Source organism: Schistocerca gregaria, chromosome 1, assembly GCF_023897955.1.
Source record: "Schistocerca gregaria isolate iqSchGreg1 chromosome 1, iqSchGreg1.2, whole genome shotgun sequence".
Classification (NCBI taxonomy): domain Eukaryota; kingdom Metazoa; phylum Arthropoda; class Insecta; order Orthoptera; family Acrididae; genus Schistocerca; species Schistocerca gregaria.
In genome coordinates, this window is record NC_064920.1 from 727,561,140 (window position 1) to 727,576,273 (window position 15,134).

The 15,134-nt window shown below is 36.3% G+C and overlaps 1 protein-coding gene across 1 annotated transcript in view; it reads left to right on the forward strand.

The window, feature by feature from the left end:
* LOC126266846 (germinal-center associated nuclear protein) overlaps positions 1 to 15,134 on the forward strand; it is a 296,356-nt gene that overhangs the window by 113,289 nt on the left and 167,933 nt on the right. The window contains exons 12-13 of the mRNA XM_049971439.1: positions 4,141 to 4,204; positions 14,217 to 14,332. Of these exons, the coding sequence (XP_049827396.1) occupies positions 4,141 to 4,204; positions 14,217 to 14,332 (180 nt within the window). The remainder of the gene's footprint in view (positions 1 to 4,140; positions 4,205 to 14,216; positions 14,333 to 15,134) is intronic.

Here is a 15,134-nt window from a genome sequence, read left to right on the forward strand (position 1 = left end):
CATATTATCTCTACTTACATGTGCAGCTAATTTGTACCCATTGATGCTAACCTTTTGCATATCAGTGACAATGTTATGCTCAGACAGGCATAGTACATATATTACATTCTCAGTTTCTATATCTTCTAAACAAAGCAGAAGCTCATCAATTTTATTCGTCAATCCCCCAATATTTTGATGAAATATACTAACATTTTTCATTTTACTTTTGTGTGTATCTTGAACTTTTTTAACGGCTTTAGTACTTGCCTGGCTGAGTTTCCCACTGGACACTGATCTTACACTAAAAAAGAGTTACCACCATGAGATGTAGTTCCTCCCCCCTTTAAATTTCCTATCAGCCCAGCCAGTTTACCCTTCCCCTTCTTGTTGAGGTGAGGCCATGTCTAGTATAGTCCCACCTACAGAGTGAATCAACAGGAACCACACCAATGTGTGACCCCACATCAGATCCAAGTAGCTGTTCCAACTCCAAATTAACTCTCCTGACAGAAGAGCTCAAATGAGGCCGGTCGTGGCGTTCCAGAACCGACACAAACCCAACACTGGTATGACTCAATGCTGATGCAATATTTGCCAGGTCACACTCTATGCTGTACCCCGGATCTCTGTCAATACTGTTGCCCGGCCCACCCACAATAATCACGGTATCTTCCTTAGTAAAGCCTCTACATAGTGAACCTAAATCCTCTGTAACCTGCCCCAGTCCAGCACTAGGTTTGAAAAAACTTGTGACCTGGTATTCTGACCCTAATTCATCCTGCAGAAGTTGGCCCACACCCCTAGCATGCGAACTATCTAGCAACAAGACTTTCTTTCTCTTTGCACACTTCCCTACCTTCTTATTCAATTTGCTGCTGAAAGCTTGTTGAGCCCTGTCTACATCTACTTCTGTGAGAGGCTCATCAGTTTCCGACTGAGGCAACAGGTCAAACCTATTTTGTACATTAATAACAAAGCTGTCAGAAGAATTTCTTTGCCTGTTCCTTATGCCTGTTGCCACTTCCCACCCCTGTTTACCCTTCTCCCCCCTTAACCTGCACAGTTCTCGTCTAGCCTCATCTAACTCAGCCTGAAGGGCAGCAATTTTCCCCTCCTGTTCCACAATCTTTCTATCTCTACTGCATAGCCTACAGAACCACTGATGAGTCTCGCTCATTTTCCCAATTCCCACGCCACTACAATCTCCCCAATGAAAAAAGTTACTACATCCATCACACCAGACCCCGGATCTAATGATTCTACGGCACGTCAGGCACTTTACACTCATGGTACAAATCGATTTTAGTGACAGAAAGACAATTAAGTTACTGGAAAACAATGAAAATACGTGTACAAAAAATTAGGCCTACTCGCGACAATGTAAACAACGGTTCAGAAGTTTCTTACTGGAAATTACTTAAGAGATGACGATACTCTACAGAAATAAAGGGGCAGCAAACATATTTGGCACACTAAACTATCAGTAAATGCACTTAAAATTGCGGTATGAAGTTTAATCTGAAAGCTCAAAAGTTCGGCCTGGCCGTGATATGTAAACAAAACGAACTTTGCTTGATTACTGTGAAAATATGTGAGTAAGACAAGAACTTTTAATGGTACGTTTGAAGAGCACTATAATTAACGTAATAAATTAGTTTAAAGTGTTAGAAACAGTTTATTACTACTAAAATTACTTATCTTGTATGGGAGCTGTGACTCAAACGTCCGTATAGCAGGCGCAGGGCTACCAACCAGATATGTACATATTGAGAGGCTAATGTCAAAATACCTAGACTAGCGAACGGTGGTCGACAAGATGCTTGTGAACGTACACCACTTATTGCTCGAACTGCCCGTTTCTGAAACAAAAACATCCCTTTAGAATGGGAAGAGTTACCCCAAAATATAATACCATATGACATAAGCAAATTAAAATAAGCAAAGTATACTAATTTTTGTGTTGCACTTTCACTCACTTCAGATAAGATTCGAATAGTAAAAATGGCAGCATTAAGTCCTTGAACAAGATCCTGAACGTGGGCTTTCCACGACAGTTTACTATCTATCTGAACAACAACAAGTTTGAGTTGTTCAGTTTCACTATTTCTGTGAAATCAGGTTTTGTTGAATTGTTAGAAACTGTAAAAACTGGGTCTTACTGTGATTTAGTTTATTTTCTACAAGCCATGATCTTAGATCATGAACTGCACTATTTGAAACTGAGCCAATGTCGCGCATCCTTTACTATTAAGCTAGTGTCATCATTTATATAAATAAGGAACAGGAGTGGCCCCATTACTGATCTCTGGGGCATCCCCTATTTGACCATACACCACCCAGACACCACATCACAACCATTCTCAACACTGTGAATAATGATTGTGTGATATAAAATAATCAATTATCCTTACATACACAGCCTTTTCAGTAACTTAAGCAAACACCGATGGCATAGAAGTAGGTCTAAAATCGTCTATATTATCCCTTTTCCTTTTTTACAAAGCTACTACTACTACTACTACTACTACTACTACTACTACTACTATTTTCTGGACTATGTATTATATTGTTTTGTAATTTAGATATGTAGTGTTTCATAGCAGCATGAAAATATGTGTTATGTATTGATAAGCTATGTGAATTGCAGTAGCAGTGGTCTGCATTTAATATTGTTATTTAGTACTGTTGTGTGACAACATACTCAGTATTCGTGTCGGTTGCTTTATTTATTTTTGTCGGAGTTTGGCAGATTTTTTCCATATAATTCCTGGAATCCTATGTGCTTCACATTTACATTTGTGGGAATAGTTTGATTTCCTGTTCAGGATGGTGTATTTAAAGTGTTATTCTTCCTACCATAACTATTAACAACAAAATGATCTCCGTAAGAAGCTTGATTCAATGCATTGTCTTTAAGTGATTTGTATTTTTTCTACTTTCCATTCATCTGTGAACTGAATAACTTCTATTCATCAAATGTGATTAAAAGTGAAGAGGATTAAAAATCTTTTTTTTTTTTTTGAATCCATAGTGTAAAACATCTGTTTCTCGTTTTTAGCTATGTATATCATGTTTTCATCCATTGGATTTGGTACTGACAGTCATGTTCATAGTTTTATACAAGCAGTGAAATTATTGAGCACGATATTGGATCAGAAACTCAGCTGCATGTCACACCCAAGAGATCTTCAAATGAGAGCTGTGTAGTGGTAGTTTCTCATGTTACAGATATCAGTCATGACAAAGGAAGAATGAACAGCAAATTAAGCCACTGATGGGAGACATTCTTAAGCGTTACTTAGATGAAGTGAGTTGCTTAAATGAGGCTAGGGGTTGTCTGTTCATCTCTTCCTAGAGGTTTTGATGGCAGGGAGGAGGCAGTATCATTTTGTTAGGGTTTGGTGTATTTATATTTTTGGTATGGCTTTCATGTAAAAGTATTGGTGTGTCACATTTTAGTTGACTATATTCAGTTTTGAAGAAGAAGATGGCCGTTTCCTTGGATGTGCTCTGTTTTTTAGGTAACAACAAAACAGCAGGTGGAATAATTTCAAATAAATTCTTATCATCCTGAAATTGTACAGGCCTATATTGTAGCTGTTGAATGACATAAACACAAGTTCTTGTTATTTTCTTCATCATGATTGTGCACTGTAAACTTATGCGGTGACTAGATGGTGATATGACGAATCATAATACAGTCTTAATCAATTGACAGTGAGTCTTTGAAATGTTGGGAAGTGGAACATTTATCAGTGGTTGATAGAAGTACAGATTTTGGAAGCCGCCTGAACTGGTTCCTCATTTGACAAATTACTGTTTTTGTGGAGAGTTCAGTGGCGGAATAATTGAAGTGTCAAAATATTAACACAATAATTGACAAATGGTGAACTGTCAGCACATCTGTAAAGAAGGGCAAAGTTTGAGTATTGAAGCTTGCCCATGATTTCATGAGTGATACACGCAAACAGCTGCAGTACTATGAAGCAACTAACTACTCTCTACAGCTGTATTAAGTTTGATAATTTGCCTCTGATGATAAAGGACATGCTCTCACATTCATCTGCTTGAGATATTCCAGCAAATATTCACTGGTTCATCTGCAAAAAAAAATTGTTCAGTGAAGATGTCTGAAGTAAAGGTGTTTTGTATTTTCAGAACTCAGGTGGCTGTGCCTGTGCACGATGAGAAGACAGGTGTCACTGAACCGTTAAGATCAGAGGTATGCTCTATTTTCTCAATCCTTTGCTTATATGTTGTAAATTGTGCTTTTTATCAGTTGGGGTGGAGTTGAATGGAAGCTTCATGGTTATACCATTTTTTGTGTTCTTTTTTAACAAAGGAGGATAATAGTAACATTACCTTCCAGTGCATTATAGTACCATTTAAAAGAAATGCACAGTTGTGACAAAGTATCTGAAAATATTAAGTATACCAGTAATGGCCCACTTTACTAATTCATAATGGATACTCTGCAAACCTTGTAGGAGTTAAGATTACCTACAACAGAAAGTCTGATGAGAACATACTATGTGTCCATTTTGCTATCTTAGTTTCCATCATCAAGAGGTCTCATATTCTGGTAGTACCTGTGTCTTTCAACAGAATATTGTATCTGCTGGATATTGTGAGTCTGCAGTAAATTTGAAAATTACACTGTTGGTACTTAACTTGTGATATATCTAATACTGTGTAAGTGATTCTGCTTTTTCCCAATCACAGTGCATGATAACAATAAGCTAATGGTAAATCTAAATGCTGTTTTTCTCTTGAAAGTGTCTTTCATTTTTCATGTTGCTTTAGCTCATTCATCAGTTCTGACATAGTACCTGAGAACATGTAACAGACTTCTGCAGGTAGCATTATATTTGTCTTTGTGTATCTCTCTTGATTTGTTACTATGAGCACCTTAATTGTCCTTTTCAGAATGAATATTTCAGCAGAGCAGAGTCTGCTTTGTTTAGAATTTGCCTGACATCAAAACTCTGTGTCAGGTCAGAACTTGAACCTGGAACCTTTCTATTCACAGGTAATGCCCTTAATGAATGAGCTGTCTAGGCATGACCCACAACTGCTCTCATGGTTCAACATCTGCAGTACCTCTCTCCGACTTTCCAAACTTAACAGAATCTCTCGTACACACCTTGCTGGACTAGTACTCCAGGAAGAAAGAATATTGTGGGGAAATGAGATAGCCATGCATTTTATTTTACACACCTAGTTCTGTAGGGTCAAATTGAGGAACAAGTCTCCATATTCGTGGAATGTATCAGAACATGAAATTAATACCAGAAAAGTAGTAATAGGTAAAATAAAATGTACACAAATCATGTGCATATGAGAAGCTGTGAGTATTTAGGGTGATTCAGCTGTCCCTAACGTTATCACTGTAAGCAACTTGCAATGTTATTTCTGCTCTTCAAAAATGAGACTCATATTGTATCACTCACTACATGCAAACTACTAGTCCTACATAGAAAAAGAACAGGACCTTTTGGTAGGAGATTTAATGTTGTTAAATTTTGTACTGGGATACATTTTTGCTTTCGGCCATGGTTTTCGAATTATTCAGCAAAAATGTGCAAAAGTGACCTTCAAAGGCACCTCTACCCCCACACTCATCTCTCATCAATCAGGATTTCTAGTATGTTTTTTATGGAACACCCTTGTACAGTTGTACAAAAATTTCTTACTACACGAACTATTCCGAATGTTTGATCTTTGTTCGTCTCTATTGATTGGGCTATTAGGCCAATAGCATAGGATGAATACAGTGATGTAATTGTTTATTTTATACTGTTAAAATTCACAAAATTGTTAGATAAAATAAACATAAATGTCCCAAACAAAAATGGCAGTTTTACAATTTGTAAGGGCTTGATAAGACGGACAAGGCAAGTCAATGAATATCAAAATCGATTGAACATGGGGAACAATTCATGCAGTCACAAATTTTCCCACAGTGGTAGGAGGGAGTGCCATGAACAACATGCAAGAGATCCTGACTGGTGGGGGCTGAGAGTGGGTGTGGAGGTGCATTGAAGGTCACTTTTGTACATTTTCTTGAATAACTTGAAAATTGTGGCTTCCAGCAAAAAAAGTATTCCAGGATAAAATTTAACTGCATTACGTTTCCTACAAGAAGGTCCTGTTCATTTTTTCTGTAGGGCTAATAATTTGCACATAGTGAGTGAGAAAATTTTACATTTTTTGCATAGTTTTTGAAGGCCAGATATAGCATTGCTAGTTGAATAAAAGACATTAGTAGAGGCAGCTGTATCCTAGTGTATATTAAAGTCATCAACAATATAACATAGAAATCAGTGTACTTTTTTTCCAGGAACCTCATGAGGGAGACAGAGAAGCGAACCTGAAGGAAATTCTTCAGTTTACACTTAGAAGTGTGCAGATTAATGCTAAGATTTTTTAGTTCTTGTGGTAGCTAATTGGAGTGGATGCAGCAAACCACAGCACACCTTTTCGCACAAGAGTAAAGGAAGTGCGACCCAAATGTAGATTGCTTTTTGCCTTGTATTAACAATGTGAAAGCTGCCAGTTCAAGGGAATAAGCTCATGTTTTTAACAACAAATGACATTAAAGAAAATAAGTATTGAGAAGCTAGTCTCAAAATTCCTAGACTTCTGAACCGGGGTAGACAAAAGGCTTGCGAATTTACACTACATATTTCTTGAACTGCCATTTCTGAATCAAAAATACCCTTTATGAATGGAAAGAGTTACCCCAGAATTTAATGCTGTATGTCATAAGTGAATGATAGTAAGCAAAGTAGACAATTTTTCTGTTGGACTATCACTTATTGCAGATACTGTTCTGAAGCAAAATAAATCATCATTCAGTTTTTGAATAAGATCCTAAATATGAACTTTCCATGACAGCTTGCTACCCGTCTGAACACCTAGGAATTTGAATTGATAAGACTCACTAATGATATGCCCATTCTGTGTAATCAAAAAATGTCATGTTTAATTGAACTGTTTGTTAGAAACTGTAAAAACAGTCTTTCTGTGATTTAGTGTCAGTTTATTTTGTACAAGCCATGTACTCATGCCTTAAACTGCACTATTTGATACATTACTTCTGTTGCATTCAACACCCTTCACTGCCAAGCTGATGTCATCATCAAACATAAATATTTTAGAATGAAATCATATTACAGTGCATATTATTTGTAAATATAAGGAGCAGTAGTGGGCTCAGCACTGAGTCCTGAGGCATATTCTGCCTCCCCTCACACTCACATCTGTGCCCTATCAGATGCTATCTCATAGCTGTTCACATTACTGTGGAGAATCGTATTTTGTTGTCTTTTTTTAAAGTATGAGAGGAACCAATTGTGAGTTAATCCTATTATTCCAGCTGTAAAATTTTGTGATCAGAACAATCAAGTGCATTAGTTAAATCAAAGAACACGATTATTGTTTGCAACTTGTTGTTTAATCTGTCCAGTGCCTCACCTATAAAAGAGAATATAGAGTTTTTAGTTGTCAAACCTCTTTAAACCAAACTGTATGTTTGACAGCAAATTGTTTGAACTGAACTGAAACATAATTTTTTTTATATATACAGTCTTGCAAACAGTAATGGCATAGAAATAAGATTAAAATGGTATGTGTTATCCCTTTCTCTTTTTTCATGCAGCGGTTTCACTATTGAATCAGTCATTCAGGAAACTAAGCATTACTAAATCCAAAATTATAAATGTGGCTGCAGCACAGTGCTTTAGTTCTAGCTAGATATCCAATCATATCCATGAGAGTCCTTAGTCTTCAGCAATTTAACTACTGATTCGATCTCCCTCTTACCAGTATTACAGAGGTGTATTTCAGATAACAGTCTTGGAAATCCATTTTCTAAGAGAGTTATGGGATTGTCTGTAGAAACTAATTTTTTATTTAATTCACCTGCTGTAATCAGAAAGTGATTGATAATACTGTACATGTTTCTGAATTATCAGCAATGAAAACATTTTTACTGCGTATTGATGTTACATCCTTGAGCTTGTGCTGTCGGCCAGACATATCCTTCATGAATGACTGTGTGGTTTTACTTTTACTGTGATATGATAATTAGCTATTCTGTTTGCATACTGCATGGTCTAATGGTTGTTTCCACCATTGAGTCTCTGTCCACCACAGGCTTTAATTTGTCAAGAAGTTTTACAAGCCTTATTTTGATTCATCTTACATCGTTGTGTCCTTTTTTTGGTTTGTGTTTTTTTATCTTCAGGGAGCAAAAGGCTATTTACGATTTGTACAGAAACCAGATGGCAGTTATAAGAGTCGAGGGGCATGAAAGGGAAGCAGTGGTTGGGAAGGGAGTGAGACAGGGTTGTAGCCTCTCCCCAATGGAAAGCATTTCTGTAGAAGATAAATTTGTTAACGTCGAGTATAGATTTAAATGTCAGGAAGTCGTTTCTGAAAGTATTTGTATGGAGTGTAGCCATGTATGGAAGTGAACCATGGACAATAAATAGTTTGGACAGGAAGAGAATAGAAGCTTTCGAAATGTGGTGCTACAGATGAATGCTGAAGGTTAGATGGGTAGATCATATAACTAATGAGGAGGTATTGAATAGAATTGCGGAGAAGAGGAGTTTGTGGCACAACTTGATGAGAAGAAGGGACCGGTTGGTAGGACATGTTCTGAGGCATCAAGGGGTCACAAATTTAGCATTGGAGGGCAGCGTGGAGGGTAAAAATCGTAGAGGGAGACCAAGAGATGAATACACTAAGCATATTCAGAAGGCTGTAGGTTGCAGTAGGTACTGGGAGATGAAGAAACTTGCACAGGATAGGGTAGCATGGAGAGCTGCATCAAACCAGTCTCAGGACTGAAGACCACAACAACAACATCGTTGTTTTTGATAAAGAGGTTTTTTGCCTCAAAGAGCTCATGATCCTGATAAGTCTTCCTGACCTCCTTACAGGACAGCAATCCTGTGTATTGTATGATAAAGATTGGTGGTTATGGCAGGAATGATACTATAGTGGCATGTTGGCAGAATAGATCCTATGAAGCACTACAGTGTGATTTTCATGCCATCACTTAATTGCTGAATATCATCAGCAGTTCTTTCATGCCATAATACACTGTGGAAAAACCTGCACTAGTACCATACTTAAATTTCACAATATCATGATGAACAGTTAAAAATTTTTATGCATGAGAGATTGGCAGCTACCATCCTAGAATCCCTGATTTTCACAACAGCTGCAGTATTTAGTTTGTGTATTGTGTAACACTATTTTTAAAACTGTAGTTATTTGTCAGCCAAGCACTACTGACTACACAATTTTCAACCACTGTTCTTTTAATCAACCAATCTCCAACTTATCTATTGTGACTTAATGAATCTTGCCAGAATATAAGCCAAATCAGATAAACAGGAGTAGTTCACTTCAGAAAACATTAATGTATTTAATGGTTATAGGCAAAAGCAAATAATAGTAATAATAATAATAATAATAATAATAATAATAATACCCATCAACAATGGTAACGACACTGCTAGCCACATGGAAAATGATTTAAAACCAAACAGATGTGTTTTGCAAGATATGCTTCCTGCAACCTCTCTAGAAGGAAAACAAAGACAGATGACGAGATGGTCAGATGAAGTTAACCGACACCTCATGTTCTGTTATTACCAAGCAACAAACTTAGGAACCATCACAACTGGATACAGATCACCAATATACATAAAAATTATTACAAGGTACCAAAAATTAAAATTTTTAACAGAACAATGACTAGCTGATCAGATCCGTGTAATAATAAAAAATAACAGGATACCCCAGTTAGAATTAGAAAACAACAAGTATAACAAATACTGGAACAAAATAATGTGCAATCAGAAGAAGAAGAAAATACAGTAATAGACTCAAACATCCCAGAGCAAACAAACAAAGAATACCACGCATCAATTAAACAATAAGAGGAAAACGAAAACTTAAGACAGCCACCAGAACAAGCACAAATAGAACATGAAGTGACACACATGTTAGATATAGAAGAAAAATTTCAGATAACATATATAGAATACAAAGACACAAATATAGACATTAGACCATTCTTGCATAGACCACCATATAACCCACAAGTCGAAACAACAATAACAACTATCAACACAATCATACACAACAAAATAAATGAAAATACAATTATGGAAGCGTTACAACTACTGGTTTATATAGGAGCACTCACTACACTAAATATACACACTAGGCAGAGATCAGAACAAACCAACACACAGAAGAAACCCACAAAACCAGCGTGGCAACACAGGCTACAGATCAGAATAGAAAAACTGAGAAAAGACATTGGACAGCTAACACAATTTATAAGAAATGAAATATCAGACAAAAAACGAAAAAAGATTACGTAAAATCTCACAATGAGAAGCGATAGAGCAATTAGATGAAAAGAAGAAGAAATTACAAGCATTGGCCAAACGACGTAGAAGATACAAAAAAAAGTGAAAATAGAAGGAAACAAAACCAACAAAACCAAACATTCAACACAGATCAAAAGAAATTTTATCAGACAATAGATAACACACACATTAAAATAGACAAACCACCAAAAATAACAGGCATGGAACACTTCTGGAGCAACATATGGTCAAACCCGGTACAACATAACAGGCATGCATGGTGGATACAAGCAGAAACAGACACACATAAGATGATACCACAAATGCCTGACATGATAATTTTGCAACATGAAGTCACCTGAGCAGTTAATTCTATGCACAATTGTAAAGTCCCTGGAAAAGATAAAATAGCAAATTTCTGGCTAAAGTAGTTCACCTCAACACATTCACATCTAACTAAATTATTTAACAGTTCATTGTAGACCCATACACATTCCCTGATACACTTACACATGGAATAACTTATCTGAAACCTAAAGATCAAGCAGACACGGCAAACCCAGCAAAATATTGCCCCATAACATGCCTACCAACAATGTACAAAATATTAACTTCAGTTATTACACAAAAATTAATGCCACATACATCATAGAACAAAATTGTAAATGAAATACAAAAAGGCTGTTGCAAAGGAGCACGAGGATGTAAAGGGCAACTGATAATAGATGCAGAAGTGACATATCAAGCTAAAACTAAACAAAGGTCCCTACACTACGCATTCATTGATTACCAAAAAGCTTTTGACAGTGTACCCCACTCATGGTTACTACAAATATTGGAAATACACAAAGAAGGTCCTAAATTGATACAGTTCCTAAACATAGTAATGAAAAATTGGAAAACCACACTTAATATCCAAACAATTCAAATAACATCACATCACAGCCAATACAGATTAAGCATGGACTATACCAAGGAGACTCATTAAGTCCTTTCTGGTTCTGCCTTGCTCTGAACCCACTATCCCACATACTAAATAATACAAATTATGGATACAATATTACTGGAACATACCAACACAAATCACACATTTGCTCTACATGGATGATCTAAAACTACTGGCAGCAACAAATCAACAACTCAACCAATTACTAAAGATAACAGAAGTATTCAGCAATGATATAAATATGGCTTTTGGAACAGACAAATGTAAGAAAAATAGCATAGTCAAGGGAAAACACACTAAACAAGAAAATTACATATTGGATAACCACAGCGATGGACAAAACAGATGCCTATAAATATCTAGGATACAGACAAAAAATAGGAATAGATAATACAAATATTAAAGAAGAACTAAAAGAAAAATATAGACAAAGACTAACAAAAATACTGAAAACAGAATTGACAGCAAAAAACAAGACAAAAGTTATAAATACCTATGCTATACCAAAGCTGAACTACTCATTTGAAGTAGTGAAATGGAGTAACACAGACCTAGAAGCACTCAATACACTCACACGATCACAATGCCACAAATATAGAATACATCACATACATTCAGCAACAGAAAGATTCACATTAAGCACAAAGGAAGGAGGAAAGGGATTTATCGACATAAAAAAACCTACATTATGGGCAGGTAGACAATTTAAGAATATTCTTTCTAGAACGAGCAGAAACTAGCAAAATACACATCTAACACAGCCACACATCGATCAAGACGCATCCGACACATGGCTAAGAAAAGGCAATATAAACAGTGAGACGGAAGGATTCATGATTGCAATAGAGGATCAAACAATAAACACCAGATATTACAGCAAGCATATTATTAAAGATCCCAATACCACAACAGATAAATGCAGACTTTGCAAACAACAAATAGAAACAGTAGATCACATCACAAGTGGATGTACAATTCTAGCAAATACAGAATACCCCAGAAGACATGACGATGTAGCAAAAATAACACATCAACATTTTGCTATACAACATAAACTAATAAAACAACACATTCCCACATACAAGTATGCACAACAAAATGTACTGGAGAATGATGAATACAAATTATACTGGAACAGAACCATTATAACAGATAAAACAACACCACATAACAAACCTGACATCATACTCACCAATAAAAAGAAGAAATTAACACAACTAATCGAAATATCCATACCCAATGAAACAAATATACAGAAGAAAAGAGGAGAAAAAATTGAAAAATACATCCAACTGGCTGAGGAAGTCAGACATGTGGTATCAGGTAAATTTGACATCATACCAATTATACTATCAACTACAGGGGTCATACCACACAGTATCCACCAGTACATCAACGCAATACAGCTACATCCATATCTATATATATTAAAAACAAAGATTCCAAGACTTACCAAGCGGCAAAGCGCCGTTGGACAGGCACAATAAATAAAACACACAAACAATCACACAAAATATCTAGCTTTCGCAACCGACGGTTGCTTTTTCAGGAAAGAGGGAAGGAGAGGGAAAGACGAAAGGATGTGGGTTTTAAGGGAGAGGGTAAGGAGTCATTCCAGTCCCGGGAGCGGAAAGACTTACCTTAGGGGGAAAAAAAGGACAGGTGTACACTCGTGCACACACACACACACACACACACACACACACACACACACACCTCCATCCGCACATGTCTGCTTGTGTCTGTGTATGTATGGATGTGTGTGTGTGTGTGTGTGTGTGTGTGTGTGTGTGTGTGTGTGTGTGTGTGTTTGCGTGTGTGCGCGAGTGTACACCTGTCCATTTTTTCCACTAAGGGAAGTCTTTCCGCTCCCGGGATTGGAATGACTCCTTACCCTCTCCCTTAAAACCCACATCCTTTCGTCTTTCCCTCTCCTTCCTGAAGAAGCAACCATCGGTTGCGAAAGCTAGTAATTCTGTGTGTGTGTTTGTGTGTTTTGTTCATATGCCTGTCTGCCGGCGCTTTCCCGCTTGGTAAGTCTTGGAATCTTTGTTTTTAATATATTTTTCCCATGTGGAAGTTTCTTCATGTTCAATTACCCGAAAGTTCCTAAATGCAACGTAACATATGCCGTACAGTTAAAAGGAAGTCACGCTTGATCAAGGTCCGCGTAACTTTCCATTTTTAACCAGACATAACGTATGAGACAGGAAAGAAAAATAATAATAATAGGAAGGCACGGTGTGAAATGTAAATGGGGCATCTAAGTCAGAAACTGTTTCAGTTATAGCAGATCTGACAAAAACAGAGATGACAGCAGGTTTCAAATTTCAAGATGTTTTTTGATCAAAGGAATGGACAAACAGATATTAGGAAAAACTAAAGGAAAGATTTACAGTCCAAATGTTTGGGGTGAATAAAATTGCAGGTATGATGGTATGAATTTGAAATCAACATGAAGAATGGTACAAAATGTATTTTACTATATAAACAACAAAAATAGCGAGGGGGGGGGGGGGGGATGGAGGGGTGATGCCGTTTTCTTCTGCCTTGCTGAGGTATTTTGTCATGTACTTCAAATATATTTTCTGTAAGACATACAGGCACTTTATTTAATTGAAACTAAATTATAACATTCACTACAAATAATAGTCATTACTTCCTTAGCTCCCAGATAATAACTATAATTATTGATTGAAAATTCAGTGATACTGTGTACTGTAATGTTAAGGGTTAAGAATCAATCACAACATCTTATTATACAGATTCATTAAATTTACAAGCAGTCTTGCAATTATAGTAATTGTGGTTATCTGAATTCAAGTCATTTTCATTTTTAAACCTATTTTTGTAATAAATAATGATAATATTTGTAAACCAAATTTAATTTGCAGCCAGATGGAGGATCACTTGAAAGCAAGAAAATTTCTGGAGGCACCCAAGTGTCTGCTGGATATATACAGCAGTTATTTAACAATATTATCAACGAATGTGTGGGTGAAATGATCAGGTAAGACAGAGTACAATCATATGAAGAAGATAAACTCTACAGTCAATCTTCTAAGGAATAAGGAATTAATTTGATGCACATTTAGAACAAACCTTTATTCTTTTTAAGTCAGTGCTATAGGAGTGGTCTGTTAGTTTTCCCAAAATTTTATCGCTGCTGCTTGAATATAACCACTTGTAAAACTCTTTTTATCCATGTATTCTTTCAACTTTTGAAACTAGTGAAAATTATGTGGGATGATACCTGGAATGTACAATAGGTGCAGTTAAGCTGGACATCCACAGGGCTGTACTTTTTTCCATTTTTAATAGTCCAGTGCAGTTTGTGACATTTAATTTATAATATTCATATCTCAGGATAACAAACCTTATTTGCTTGAATTGTGAGACATTACCATTTTCATGATTAGAGGCTAATTACATTTTGTCTTTAACTTTCATGTCCTTCTTAATGAAATTTGGGGATTTAATTTATTCATGCTGACTATGCTACCTGTATGATCACTGAAAAAAGTAAAACAACCCAGAGTTTGGTCCAGTTTTATCCGAAAGTGGTAACATTAAATGGACGTGGAGTTATTTGTAAGGTTAAGAATGTGACATCTCTCGTAAATCAGTGGTGTCACCAAAGAAGCTCACTGTATAAAATATTGGTCACCATATTCTTAATTCCTTTTTGAATTAGTTAACGTAGAGGGGGGGGGGGGGGTATTAGTGATCGCATTAGTGAATAAAGTGATCTTAACGACTATGAGTATTAGAAAGAATGTTAAAAAAATATATGAAAATATTTTGCTTAGCGA